This window comes from Stomoxys calcitrans, chromosome 1 (genome assembly GCF_963082655.1).
Source record: "Stomoxys calcitrans chromosome 1, idStoCalc2.1, whole genome shotgun sequence".
Taxonomy (NCBI): Eukaryota; Metazoa; Arthropoda; class Insecta; order Diptera; family Muscidae; genus Stomoxys; species Stomoxys calcitrans.
This window is the reverse complement of record NC_081552.1, coordinates 219,184,438-219,199,581: the sequence shown is the minus strand read 5'-3', so window position 1 is coordinate 219,199,581 and position 15,144 is coordinate 219,184,438. Positions and strand designations below refer to the sequence as shown.

General features: G+C 36.5%; 1 protein-coding gene across 1 annotated transcript in view; it reads left to right on the top strand.

Annotated features, from left to right (window-relative positions):
• The window catches only part of LOC106091334 (GTP-binding protein Rhes), a 64,288-nt gene extending 63,030 nt beyond the window's left edge, over positions 1–1,258 (top strand). The window contains exons 3-4 of the mRNA XM_013257823.2: positions 274–457; positions 540–1,258. Of these exons, the coding sequence (XP_013113277.1) occupies positions 274–457; positions 540–936 (581 nt within the window). The 3' untranslated portion in view covers positions 937–1,258. The remainder of the gene's footprint in view (positions 1–273; positions 458–539) is intronic.
• The last annotated feature ends 13,886 nt before the right edge of the window (positions 1,259–15,144 follow it).

Below are 15,144 nucleotides of genomic sequence, written 5' to 3'. Positions count from 1 at the left end.
AGGGTACAAAAAACAAACTCAGTTAGGTTAGGTTGAAAAGAGGGTGCAGATATTAATCCGCCCCATGCCACTATGGACATACACCTAAGCCAGTAATCGGCTTGTTATGCGCTCTAAACCCTTTTGCAATCGATCGAAATTTGCACAAATTTTAAGACTTTTCTGTTTTATTCTTTGCACTAGCCTGTAAAAAAGCTTACAGGCTCTCACAGCCCCAATCCCTCATAATTATTACAGAGTTCTAGCAATAATGATATATCGTCTCTATTTCAGGTGATCTCTTCATTTTGGTCTTCAGCATGGATTCACGAGAATCATTCGAAGAAGTTGTACGACTGAGGGAAAATATTCTGGAAACTAAATGGGCAGCCCTTAATCCAGGATCTGGTTTCAAAAAGAAAACTCTGCCGAAAATCCCCATGGTATTGGCGGGAAATAAATGCGACAAAGATCAAAGGTGAGTGATGGCATGGCTAGTAATTTCGCAAAAATTTTAAAATTTCCCTTTGTTTTTGCCAACCCCCTATCCCAAATCCCAGAACCGTTCAACTGGACGAAGTTATGGGCTACATTGCTGGCCAGGACAACTGCTGTGTCTTTGTGGAATGTTCGGCCAAACAGAATTTTCGCATTGACGATTTATTCTATGCTCTTTTCACCGCCTCTAATTTACCTTTGGAAATGGCTCCCAATCATCATAGACGTGTGGTTACGGTATTTGGGGCGCCCTCACCACTGCCGCCGCACTCCTCGGCGGGGGGTACTAAGAAGAATGCTCTCTCCATTAAGAGGCGCTTCAGTGATGCCTGTGGCGTGGTAACCCCAAATGCGCGGCGACCCAGCATAAGGACAGACTTGAATTTAATGCGTTCCAAAACAATGGCCATGAATGAAGGCGAAAGTTCAGTGGCACGTAAAAAGTGTATAATTATGTAAGATGGGTTACCAAACAAACAAAAAAAAACTAACGCCTGGATTATATTGAAGCCAAGAAAACCAAAAACAAGAAAATATGTTACACCAAACATAAGACATTTCATATTGTGATAGTAGTTGAAAGATTATACATATATATATAAAGCGGACATACTTACACACACACAGACACTAACTTGTAACAACAACAAAAGGAAGCATCCAACATTTAAAATGGAAAGTTTATGTAGTTTTATTATATACAAAACATAAAAACAAAACAACAAGCATACAAAAAATATAGACAAAATTATTGTTATTTTTTTATGGCATTAAGAGTTAATGAAACAATTGCGAAACTGAAAAAAAAAATTGTAACAAAAGCATTACGCATCGCATTGTTATTAGTTTGTTATTACAAAACCAAAAAGGAAAAAAAAAAACATTTATTATATTTGAAATATTTATTTCCATTAATTATTAAAATATTCATAGTGAATGATTGTTTCAGTTTTTTGTACATCAACTCTAGATGATTAAATTACAAATTTAAGAACCTTAAAAAATTCATAGCATCAATAATAGTAATAACTGCCTATCAATGCTATAGAATTTTTAAATTGTATATTTTAAATACTATATACTAAGACAGTACTTGTTTTTTTTTTGTGAAATGTAAAACATAACTGAGCTCAAAGAATATTTTGAATTTAAAAGGCTCGCTATAAAGAGTTCTACATCGCACAGTGGGAGAAAATCGAAAAAAAACTTATAAAAAAACAAGTCAAAGCGTGCAAATTTCGGGCGGGCGGAATCCCCCTCCACCATGGATCGCATTTGTCGAGTTCTTTTCCCGGCATCTCTTCTTAGGCAAAACAGGATATAAGAAAAGATTTGCTCTGCTATTAGAGCGATATCAAGATATGGTCCGGTTTGGACCACTATTAAATTATATGTTTGAGACCTGTGTAAAATGTCAGCCATTTCGAATAAGAATTGCTCCCTTTGGGGGCTCAAGAGGTAAAATAGAGAAGTCGATTTATATGGGAGCTTTATCGGCCAATAGATCGATTCAGACCATAATAAACAAGTATGTTGATGGTCATGAGAGGATCCGTCGTACGAAATTTCAGGCAAATCGGATAATAATTGCGACCTCTACAGGCTCAAGAAGTCAAGATCCCAGATCGGTTTATATGACAGCTATATCAGGTTATTAACCTATTTGAACCTTATTTGACACAGTAGTTGAAAGTAAAAATAAAATACGTCATGCAAAATTTCAGCCAAATCGAATAGGAATTGCGCCCTCTAGAAGCTCAAGAAGTCAAGTCCCCATATCTGTTTATATGACAGCTATATCAGGTTATGATCCGATTTGAACCATACTGGGCACAGTTGTTGGATATCATAACAAAATACTACGTGCCAAAATTCATTCAAATCGGATAAGAATAGCGCACTCTAAAGGCTCAAAAAGTCAAGACCCAAGATCGGTTTATATGACAGCTATATCAGGTTATGCACCGATTGGAACCATACTTGGCACAATTGTTGGATATCATAACAAAATATGTCGTACAAAATTTAATTCCAATCGGATAAGAATTGCGCACTCTAGAGACTCAAGAAGTCAAGACCCAACATCGGTTTATGTGGCAGCTATATCAGGTTATGGACCGATTTGAACCATACTTGGCACAGTTGTTGAATATTAAAACAAAACACGTCGTGCAAAATTTCATTCCAATCGGATAAGAATTGCGCACTCTAGAGACTCAAGAAGTCAAGACCCAAGATCGGTTTATATAGCAGCTATATCAAAACATGGACCGATATGGCCCATTTACAATCCCAACTGACCTACACTAATATGAAGTATTTGTGCAAAATTTCAAGCGGCTAGCTTTACTCCTTCGGAAGTTAGCGTGCCTTCGACAGACAGACGGACGGACGGACGGACATGGCTAGATCGACATAAAATGTCGCGACGATCAAGAATATATATACTTTATGGGGTCTCAGACGAATATTTCGAGTAGTTATAAATAGAATGACGAAATTAGTATACCCCCCCATCGTATGGTGGAGGGTATAAAAATTAAGGTATTGAAGCAAGTTTTTTCAAAAAAAAACATTCGATGAAAATACTTTTGTTAGACCAAAAAAAAAGCCCGGCACGGGATAGCTGTGAGCACCACACAGGCTGGAACATTGAGGTCCTATCTGTGTGGTGTTCTTTACTGTTACGAAAAGCTTTGCTGCGAGCTACCGGGCGCGTCCACAGGTTGCGGATAGTGGAATGCTCCATGCGGAGTAGCTGCAACAGCAGTCGCGGACACTCAGCGGTATCGAGCAGAGAGTCTCAGTGAGTGGCCGGGCGGCACCGGCTCTTGCACAAATACTGAGTGCCTATGATGATCAATATGACAAAGCGGGTTATTGGCGCCTTTAAATAACCAATGGCCAAGCTGTTCCCATGGCGATCGGTCCTGTGGGTGGGTACGAGCGATCCATGGTGGAGGGTATATAAGATTCGGCCCGGCCGAACATAGCACGCTCTTACTTGTTTTTACTCCATATGTCGCCTAAACTCATGCAAAAAAAATGTTTGCACCTAACAATATTTGTATCCTCCACAGCAAATTTTCCAAAAAATGCCGATTTTGAAACCATTTTTGCTTGAAATGGGGTATTTTGGGGATTTTTGAAAAAAAATCGGGTAAAATTTATTTTTAGTTGTAAATTTGGTCACGAATGCAAATCATGCATATACATTAAAGTCGAACCATAAATGCCTTTGCAAATTGCAAAACACGAAGCAAATCTGGGTCAAAATTGCACAAAAAGAAATTATAGTCGAATATCTCTGAAACCAGTGGTGATATTGTTGTTGTAACAGTTTTTTGTGTTCTATCTTTCGTCTGCTTGATTCTGTTGGGTGTCAAGATCCAGGAACTCTGCGACTTAGATGGGGTGCGTCCATAGGGATCTGGGTCTGAGTCGAGAGGGTCTGGCTGGACAGTTAAACAGGTGACGTGTATCGTATGGTCCCTGGTCAAAATCGGGGCGTACATCTTGCACGTCGGCATCAATCCTAGCTCTGCACGAGTTCTACATGGAAATGTTTTAGCACTATCCAGTAAAACAATTTGAAAATCAGATCATAAATGGAGATTTGGCAGCCCGAACAATGTTTCGAAATATCAAGGTGACCAACATCAGGGGCCGCCCGGACAACCCTAGGGCCAAGAAGAAGTTTATCGCATTACAAGAACAACAAAAGAGGGAACTAGACACCAAACGCAACAAGTCTTGAAACTTTTCCTTACTTACTGGAAGTGAGAACAATGTAGAATAGCTGCTGGCGGGTTGATCGGGTCCTTAGAGACTGTAAAATCCGTATGCTAAGGAGCTGGTGGATAAATTGTGGGTCCCATGACATATATATAAGAGAGTGGCACAGGGAAAGCCACACGAGGGCATTTAATCGCCACTTCTCTGAGTGACCACCATAAATAACCTACTACGGATGGTGACTGCCGAGGGATTTGAACCCGTCTGTTACGCAGACTATGTTATAATACATTTAAGGGGTAAAAATCCGAACTATTTAGCTATCCAGAATGGCCGAAAGGGTCTTGCATATGGCATAAGTCTGGGCTAGACCTAGAGATCTCAATGTTAACCCATAGATAACTGAAATCTGACTGTTCACGAGGAAAACAAAGGTGGTCCAATGTGACGCATAACGTTTCCTCAATAGAACGATTTCGATATCTGACGAGGTCAAATACTAAGGTGTGGTGTTGGACAGGAAACTGAATTGGAAGTGTCACTTTCACTAGCGTACTGAGAAGGCTCACAGATGTTGTGCCGTAAACTAGAAATGGGGCCTGAATCCGAAGATAGTGCTCTACAGGAGCGTGATTAGGCCAATACTTGCTTATGCCTCAGTAGTTTGGTGGACTGCGATGGACAAAAAGTGTAGCGTCAGGATAATACAACAGGTTCGGAGAACATGTTGTCTTGGCACTGAAGATTATTCTAAAGATCCGACCCATAGACATATAGATTAATTGTGAGGCAGCCATTGCGGCTATTAGACTTAAGGCGATGGGAGAATGGATAAAGCATAGCAGCAGGCCATACCATCGCGGTATAATCGAGGCGACGATATTAAACCTGGAAGTAATGGAGAGATTCCGATCGGATACCTGAGACGTTTACAAATTCGTTGTTCCATTTCTGAAGTCCGTTTGTTGGGTATTTTAAAAGTCTCATATTCATACTTGAGTGCGAGGCACTGGTGCCAGCAGTACAGCTTTGGATTGGCGGATAAGAATTGCGCCCATATCGGTCCAGAGTCGGATAAAAATTGCGCTTTGTAGGGGTTCATGAAGCAAAATCGAGAGATTGGTTTATATGGGAACTGTATCAAGCTATAGATCGATTCAGACCATATTTGAGAAGTATGTTGAAGGTCATGGGAGAAGCCATTGTACAAAATTTCAATCAAATCGGACGAGAATTGCGCTCTCTAGAGGCTCAAGAAGTCAAGATCCAAGATCGGGTTATGTGGCAGCTCTACCAGGTTATGAACCGATTTGAACTATACTTAGCACTATTGTTGGAAGTGTTACCAAAACACCACGTGCAAAATTACAGCTAAATCGGATAAGAATTGCGACCTCTAAATGCTGAAGAAATCATGATCCAAGATCGTTTTATATGACAGCTATATCAGGTTATGAACCGACTTGAACCATTCTTAGAACAGTTGTTGGAAGTGATGCGAAAACACCGCGTGTTTATCTACAGGCTCAAGAAGTCAAGACACAAGATCGGTTTATTTTGGTCCATTTACAATCCCAACCGACTTACACTTTAGGTTAAGTTAGGTTAGGTAAGAGTGGCAGTTCTCTACAGACTTACTTGGACAATTTTAAGTCCATTGTGATACCACAGTAGCGACAAACCAAGGCTTCTGGCGGAAATCGAGCCTACGTCCACTGCACTGGTAATCCAAGCACGGTAACCTACACCGACCTACACTTATAAAAAGTATTTGTGTTCAAGCTCCTAGCTTTACTCGATCGAAAGTTTGCATGCTTTCGATAGACAGACGGACGGACATGGCTAGATCGACTTTAAATGGCATGACGATCAAGAATATATATACTTTATGAGGTCTTAGACGCATATTTCGAGGTGTTACAAACAGAATGACGAAACTAGTATATCCCCATCCTATTGTGGAGTTCGAGATTAGATCTTACCAGTTCCAAGATCCTACAGCGATTCTTATGTGTTGAGACGTTACAACAGCTATGTGAGTACCACGGAAATTATTGAAATAGGGAAGTTCCGTAGGTAAAGGAAAGTCTTTTCATCCAAGTCATTTTTTTTAACCAATGTGCTTTTGATGTGCTTAAGTTAATAAGTCAACCCCGTACTATTTTCTTGATGTAGCTATGAGCAATTAATTCAAAATGGTTAGTATTTTCAATACTTTGAGAATGTATGCATCAAATAACCAAATTACATTTTGCTCTATTATTTTTTCAATTCCACGTTAAAAAGCTTTAATATATATTTAATATTTCTTTCATTAATTCAATTGAAAGAAAAATTTGTTCTAATTCCTATATTTAACTATGCCCCACACATAACAACATATCTTATGCCATAATATGACATAAGCAACAATTTTGTATAAATTATATCTACACCATATATCTATCTATAGACATACAATTTAAAATAGTACGTACAACTCAAAATGTATCTCACCGATATGCAAAAGATTTAACCAAACAAGTACTTGAATATTTACCAAGCATAATACCAAAATCTGTGTAACTAACCCGACCAAAACTTAATAACTAACTTTAATTAAAACCTATAAGAAACCTCCTAAACTAATCTAAGTTTTGATATTAACTTTATGCATAATTTTCTTTGTACTTCCCATTTGCATTAAAGTGAAGAAAAACTTATAAAAAAGAAAAACTTTATACATATTTTTTTATATATTTTATTTTTTTTTTTTTTTTGTTTTTATCTTTTTTGTTACTTTTTCTTATTATACCAGACAATAATTTGTTAAATATTTATAAGTTGTGTGTTGTTACATGTTTAGATAAGAATATGTGTCTGAATGAAATTTTATTAATGATATTGATTTGATGACTAAAGGCCTGGTTATGCTCTCGTATATGTAGGACAAATGTATCATATTAAATATTTATGTGGATATAGCAGATAATAGGATATTAAATATATCTATGGAGGCCACCGTAGCGCAGAGGTTAGCATGTCCGCCTATGACGCTGAACGCCTGGTTTCGATTCCTAACAGGAACATCAGAAAATCATATCATTTTTCTGCGGTGGTTACCTCTACCCAAATGCTGGCGACATTTGTGAGATACTTTCCCATTTAAGAACTTCTCCCCAAAGAGGTGTCGCACTCGGCTATAAAAAGGAGGTCCCTTATCATTGAGCTTAGAATTGAATCGGACAGCACTCATTGATTTGTGAGAAGTTTGCCCCTGTTGTTTAATGGAATGTTCATAAGCAAATTTGCATATGCAAATGTATCTATGGTGGTTCAGCACGGCCGAACTTAATCCATTTTTACTTGTTTCTATTCCAGAAAATAGTTGTGTTATCTCGTTATACCCTACACCACCACTATGGTACAGGGTATTATTACTTAGTGCATGCAGGAGGAGATAGACGCTATGTCCGTCTATCTGTCCATGTTAATTTGGCATCCTTTTTGGCCAAGAGACGAAGATCATTGATATTCGATAAAATCAGTATTAGTATGTGTTCTACCGATTTGGAGTAATATTGGACTAATGTGGCCATTTGCTAACGATTGTATGGAAATTTGGCAGAAGGATTTTCTCTTGACTCTCGACATAAGTGGTAAACTTCATAAAAATCATATATATATATATATATATATATATATATATATATATATATATATATATATATATATTTATATATATATATATATATATATATATATATATATATATATATATATATATATATATATATATATATATATATATATATATATATATATATATATATATATATATATATATATATATATATATATATATATATATATATATATATATATATATATATATATATATATATATATATATACATTTAAAGACCAATCTTCCCATAATTTTGTACAACGCTTTCCTCAACGACTTCCAATACCCAAGAAGTTTGCTCGAAATCGGCTCAAATTTACATATAGCTCCCACATCTATGTTTGTTCGATTTTGAGAATAATGCAATACTCTTAAGATTGCTGGTGAGTTTCATAGAAATCGGTTCTTATTTAGACATAGCTGTCATATATGTATATCGCCCGATTTTCACTTCTAGAACTACTGCAAGCGCATTTATTGACCAATCTTGCCAAAATCTTGTACAACGCATGCCTCGGCGACTACCAAAATATCTAATAAGTTCACACGAAATCGGTTCAGATATAAATATATCTCCCATATATATGTTCGCCAGATTTTGGATAATTTGCCATAATGTCGTTTGTCAACCGCAGTTATTACGGTTTGAACGTATTTGCTCGAAATTTTATACGGATTGGCCCATCAAAATTGGTTTACAATTGGATATTGCACCCACTTTGTAGATGTAGGGTATTATACAGTCGGCACCGCCCGACTTTTGCATTTCCTTACTGGCTTGATATGAGTTTTTCGTTATATTTGTACCTTCTCATGAATTTAACGTCTTGGAGATCGGTGACATATATAACGATTTATTTTCTATTAAAGTTCATTGTCCATTAGGTTAGGTTGAAAAGAGGGTGCGGACATTAATCCACCCTATGCTACTCTGAACATACACCTATCCCAGTAATCGGTTTGTTATGCACTCGAAAAAGAAAATCTAAGTTAAGAATTCCGCGCCGCTAACAAAATCTTTTTTTGTTTTCCATACCACGCCCCTAAGTTGGTTCATATCTGGTATTGGGTCCCCAACTTAGAACCGGTGTCTGTTGCCGCGAACGCCGAGCAATGAAATAGGAAATACTCCAACGTCTCATCATCTTCCCCACACGCCCTACACATACTATCACTTGCCGCACCGATTTGGTATAAGTGAGCTCGTAGTCCTATGTGTTCTGTTATGATACCGAAAGCTATGCTGACCTGCCTCTTACTTCCTTTCAGTAATAGCCTCGTCTTCTCACGATCCGGATCTCCCCATAGGAGTTTCGCCGTTCTACCGACCGTTTCGCCATTCTACAGTGCTACATGCCTCGTTCGTAGCCCACGCCCTTAACTTGAACTACATCGACCCGAAAGGCTTCGGGTTTACCAAGATTATTGACGCCAGTCCTCTGGCCTTCACTGCCATATTGCCAGTTTTTTCATTCCACCTTACTCCGCTATAGCCCGGCACCCAAACGATACGGATCTTGGCATCCACAGAAAAGGCTTTAATCTCCTTCTTACTCTCCAAGACTATTCGTGACCTTAACGTCATGTTATTGTTATTGGCCTGATGGCTAGTTTACTGTCGGTAAAGATGGTCACATTCGACGTGTTCATGTTCGACGTGCTCGCGTGAAAACCACACCACCTCACGCATTCCGATCTCTGCCTGCAGAATCGAATTATGGTCAGACATTCTTAAACATATCTCAGTCTTTGGATTCTCAATGTAGAAATGGATCAAAAAGTTTCAAGACTTGTTGTGTTTGATGTCTAGTTCCCTCTTTTGTTGTTCTTGTAATGCGATAAACTTCTTGTGCCTTCTTGTAATGTCTAGTTTAATAATACCCACCACCATAGGATGGGGGTATACTAATCCAGTTATTCCGTTTGTAACACCTCGAACTATTCGTCTAAGACCCCATAAAGTATATATATTTTTGATCGCCTCGAAATTCTGATTCGAACTAGCCATGTCCGCCCATCCGTCTGTCGAAATCACGATAGAGATCCTGGAAGACGCAATTTTCGTCCGATTTGGCTGAAATTTTGCACTCGCTGTTACTTTGCGACTTCCAACAGCTGTGTCAAGTACGGTCCAAATCAGTCTATAACCCGATATTGCTCCCATATACACCGATCTTCCGATTTGACTTCTTGAGCCCCTGGAAGCCGCAATTTTTGTTCGATCCGGCTGAAATTTTGCATGTGAAATTCTGTCATGATTTCCAACATCTGTGCTAGGTAGAGCCCAAATCGATCTTTATCCTGATATATCTCCTATATAAACCGATCTCCCGGTTTGACTTCATGAGCCCCTGGAAGCCGCAATTTTTGTCCGATCTGGCTGACATTTTGCATGTGGTATTCTATTATGATTTCCAACAACTGTGTTTAGCACGATCCAAATTGGTCTATAACCTCATATAGCTCCCATATAAACCGATCTCCCGATTTGACTCCTTGAGCCCCTGGAAGCGGCAATTTTTGTCCGATTTGGCTGAAATTTTGCACTTGGTGTTCTTTTACAACCGGTCCAAATCGGTCTATAACCTGATACATCTCCCATGTAAACTGATCTCCCGATCTGACTTCTTGAGCCCCTTGAAACCGCAATTTTTGTCCGATTTGGCTGAAATTGAGCATGTGGTGCTTTGTTATGACTTTAAAAATCTGCGCCAAGTACTGTAGAGATCGCTCCATAACCAAATAGAGCTCCCATATTTTAGCACAATCCATGGTGGTGGGTTCCCAAGATTCGGTCCGGCCGAACGTAGCACGCTTTTTCTTGTTTTTCTCTCTGTGTGTTGGCTCGTATAAAGCAATGCTCACATGCTTCAGAAAAAATTCTATACACTGTTGTAAATGTTTTATCGATATTGAATTTGTTCAGCTTTTGGTTTTTTATTACTAAAGGGTGATTTTTTTGAGGTTAATATTTTCATGCATTAGTATTTGACAGATCACGTGGGTTTTCAGACATGGTGTCAAAGAGAAAGATGCTCAGTATGCTTTGACATTTCATCATGAATAGACTTACTAACGAGCAACGCTTGCAAATCATTGAATTTTATTACCAAAATCAGTGTTCGGTTCGAAATGTGTTCATTCACCGTAACGTTGCGTCCAACAGCATCTTTGAAAAAATACGGTCCAATGATTCCACCAGCGTACAAACCACACCAAACAGTGCATTTTTCGGGATGCATGGGCAGTTCTTGAACGGCTTCTGGTTGCTCTTCACTCCAAATGCGGCAATTTTGCTTATTTACGTAGCCATTCAACCAGAAATGAGCCTCATCGCTGAGCAAAATTTGAACACATTTCGAACCGAACACTGATTTTGGTAATAAAATTCAATGATTTGCAAGCGTTGCTCGTTAGTAAGTCTATTCATGATGAAATGTCAAAGCATACTGAGCATCTTTCTCTTTGACACCATGTCTGAAATCCCACGTGATCTGTGAAATACTAATGCATGAAAATCCTAACCTCAAAAAAATCACCCTATATATTGAGGATCTTATTGTGAAAAATGTAGAATGCAATACATTGGTCAGACAAAAAACAATTTACCATCAAGACTATCTGGGCCCAAATCAGACCGCAAGCTACGCCACAACAGACCAACATCAAAAAGTGTATTTACCTTTCATTGTGCAGAGACCAACCACCATCCAGAGCTTGAGGAGTAGAAGTCTTACGATGTGAAACGAACTATCACAAGCCACTTGCACGCGAAATGCTACATATACACTCAACCAAAACACAAATACGTTTAAACTTTAAAACAGACACAGAGAACTTGGCACAGAGATACCGAATGCTGATCGACAAACGAAATAAACGAAATGAATACAACGTCAACGGTTAAGGCGACAATCGGCACAGAGATAGACTACGATACTGTTTTAATATTTTTACTCTGTAGTAAGTTTGAGATTTTTGGAAATCATAATTCGAGTAAACGATTTTTCTTTTTTTGTATTTATGTAGTCTCCCCTATGAAAAGGAACGAAATATTGGATCAAAACGATCAATTTAAAAAAAAATCAAAATAACCCTTGGTCTCGAGCTTAATGTTTCAATCCAAATAATCGGATTTCATGGAACAGCTAAAAGCTGTTAATCCATCATCAGAAAGAACATTTTGTATACCTACTTTGTCAAATCAATGTCATAAAAAACACCTTAAATTTATTTGATAATTTAAATGTTTTAATAAAGATTTTTTTTCACTTAATTAAAATGACATAAAAACATTTTTTGGACCAATATAAAGACATTTGCTATTTTCTTAAAATAAAATTTCCTAAACTATCCCTTCTAAAGAACACTGTATTTTTATAGGAAACATTTTTATTAAACTAAACTTAGATTAATACTTATCCCCACAAGGTTTCCTACTTCAGAAATTATAGCAACATGGAAAATGAAAACCGAGTTTAAAAAGAAACCATTCTTAAAAATATACAACCATTAACATGTATTATTGGAAAGCTTGCTTGCTACAATATTTTATGAAAATAATTAATAAAACAAATAGAAAACCCCATATATAGCAAACTTCTATATCAAACATGATATATATATGGCCAGGCCAAAAAGAAACTTATATCATTTCAAGGGGATTAGTTGTCTCTTGATTATATACAAGAAAATAATTAAAATAAATGATTCATAAATAAAATTACTCTAAGTTTTGACTGACATTTAATAATATCCAATATGTATTACAATTTATTAAAAGCAAAATCCCAAATCCATTTACCTATAATTTGTGTAAATATGTATATAAAATAATAATATAACTAAGACCCTTACTAATAAAAAAATAAATATTTAATAAAATATAATCCCAAAAAAGAAAAACCCAACAGCGTTTGTTAACATTTTCACTTAAAGTATAAACTTTATTTCTTTCATTTGTTTGTATTTCAATTTAATGAAATATATACACAAACATACTTATATATGAAATTAAATAAACCAAATATATATTATCAAATATTGAATTCAAAAAACGGTTGTCTTATTTCGCTTGTTAAAGCTTTTGGGAATAGTTTCACAAAAAGCTTTAAATATAAAGCTCAAAGCTTTAAAACAAATCCTCTACCTTATTTTTCAGTATGTTAACTACACAGCCTATCGTCTGTCGGCAATATTAGTGTATTGTTTATTTTGAAGTATTTTTCAATTAGGGTTGTTATTCATCATATTACATTATCGCTTAATAACACATGGTCGATTGATAACACTGAGTGGTTTTGATTGTGTTTCAAAACAAAATAACAAACCGTTCATTTTTAAATTGTCGAATACAACAGTTTCTTAGAAAAATTCAAAACTATTCGTCGTAAAATGTTACTCCGAAAATGCTCCAACTCCCCCAAATCGTCATATTATGCAAATCTGAAAGCATCCCTGGATTTGGTGCACCACGAGCAATCATTTCTGTATAACAAATTCTTAGAAATCCAACTTTTGATTTTTTGTGAATTTTTTTCGTAAGGGTATAGCCCATGGAAAATTTCGATTTTCGACAATCCAAAATATTTTCGAACTTCTATTCCTAAGTGCAGTGTATGCCTCAATGTTTATGACTAAACCGAAAACTTTACTTTTTTCGATGAAAAAATGCAAAAAATTCAAAAATATTCGTTGTAAAATTTTACTCCGAAAATGCTCTACCTCCCCCAAATCGTCATATTAGGCAAATCCGAAAGCATCCCTGGATTTGGTGCACCACGAGCAATCATTTCTGTATAACAAATTCTTAGAAATCCAACTTTTGATTGTTTGTGAATTTTTTTCGTAAGGGTATAGCCCATGGAAAATTTCTATTTTCGACAATCCAAAATATTTTCGAATTTCTATTCCTAAGTGCAGTGCATGCCTCAATGTTTATGACTAAACCGAAAACTTTACTATTTTCGTTGAAAAAATGCAAAAAATTCAAAAATATGCATAGTAAAATTTTACTCCGTAAATGCTCTAACTCCCCCAAATCGTCATATTATGCAAATCCGAAAGCATCCCTGGATTTGGTGCACCACGAGCAATCATTTCTGTATAACAAATTCTTAGAAATCCAACTTTTGATTTTTTGTGAATTTTTTTCGTAAGGGTATAGCCCATGGAAAATTTCGATTTTCGACAATCCAAAATATTTTCGGATTTCTATTCCTAAGTGCAGTGCATGCCTCAATGTTTATGACTAAACCGAAAACTTTACTTTTTTCGATGAAAAAATGAAAAAAATTCAAAAATATTCGTTGTAAAAATTTACTCCGAAAGTGCTCCAACTCCCCCAAATCGTCATATTATGCAAATCCGAAAGCATCCCTGGATTTGGTGCACCACGAGCAATCAATCCGGAATAACAAATTCTTAGAAATCCAACTTTTGATTTTTTTGTGAATTTTTTTCGTAAGGAAAATTTCTATTTTCGACAATCCAAAATATTTTCGAATTTCTATTCCTAAGTGCAGTGCATGCCTCAATGTTTATGACTAAACCGAAAACTTTACTTTTTTCGTTGAAAAAATGCAAAAAATTCAAAAATATGCATAGTAAAATTTTACTCCGAAAATGCTCTAACTCCCCCAAATCGTCATGTTATGCAAATCCGAACGCATCCCTGGATTTGGTGCACCACGAGCAATCATTTCTGTATTACAAATTCTTAGAAATCCAACTTTTGATTTTTTGTGAATTTTTTTCGTAAGGGTATAGCCCATGGAAAATTTCGATTTTCGACAATCCAAAATATTTTCGGATTTCTATTCCTAAGTGCAGTGCATGCCTCAATGTTTATGACTAAACCGAAAACTTTACTTTTTTCGATGAAAAAATGCAAAAAATTCTAAAATATTCGTTGTAAAAGTTTACTCCGAAAAGGCTCTAACTCCCCCAAATCGTCATATTATGCAAATCCGAAAGCATGCCTGGATTTGGTGCACCACGAGCAATCATTTCTGTATAACAAATTCTTAGAAATCCAACTTTTGATTTTTTGTGAATTTTTTTCGTAAGGGTTTAGCCCATGGAAAATTTCGATTTTCGACAATCCAAAATTTTTTCGGATTTCTATTCCTAAGTGCAGTGCATGCCTCAATGTTTATGACTAAACCGAAAACTTTACTCTTTTCGTTGAAAAAATGCACAAAATTCAAAAATATTCGTAGTAAAATTTTACTCCGAAAATGCTCTATCTCCCCCAAATCGTCATA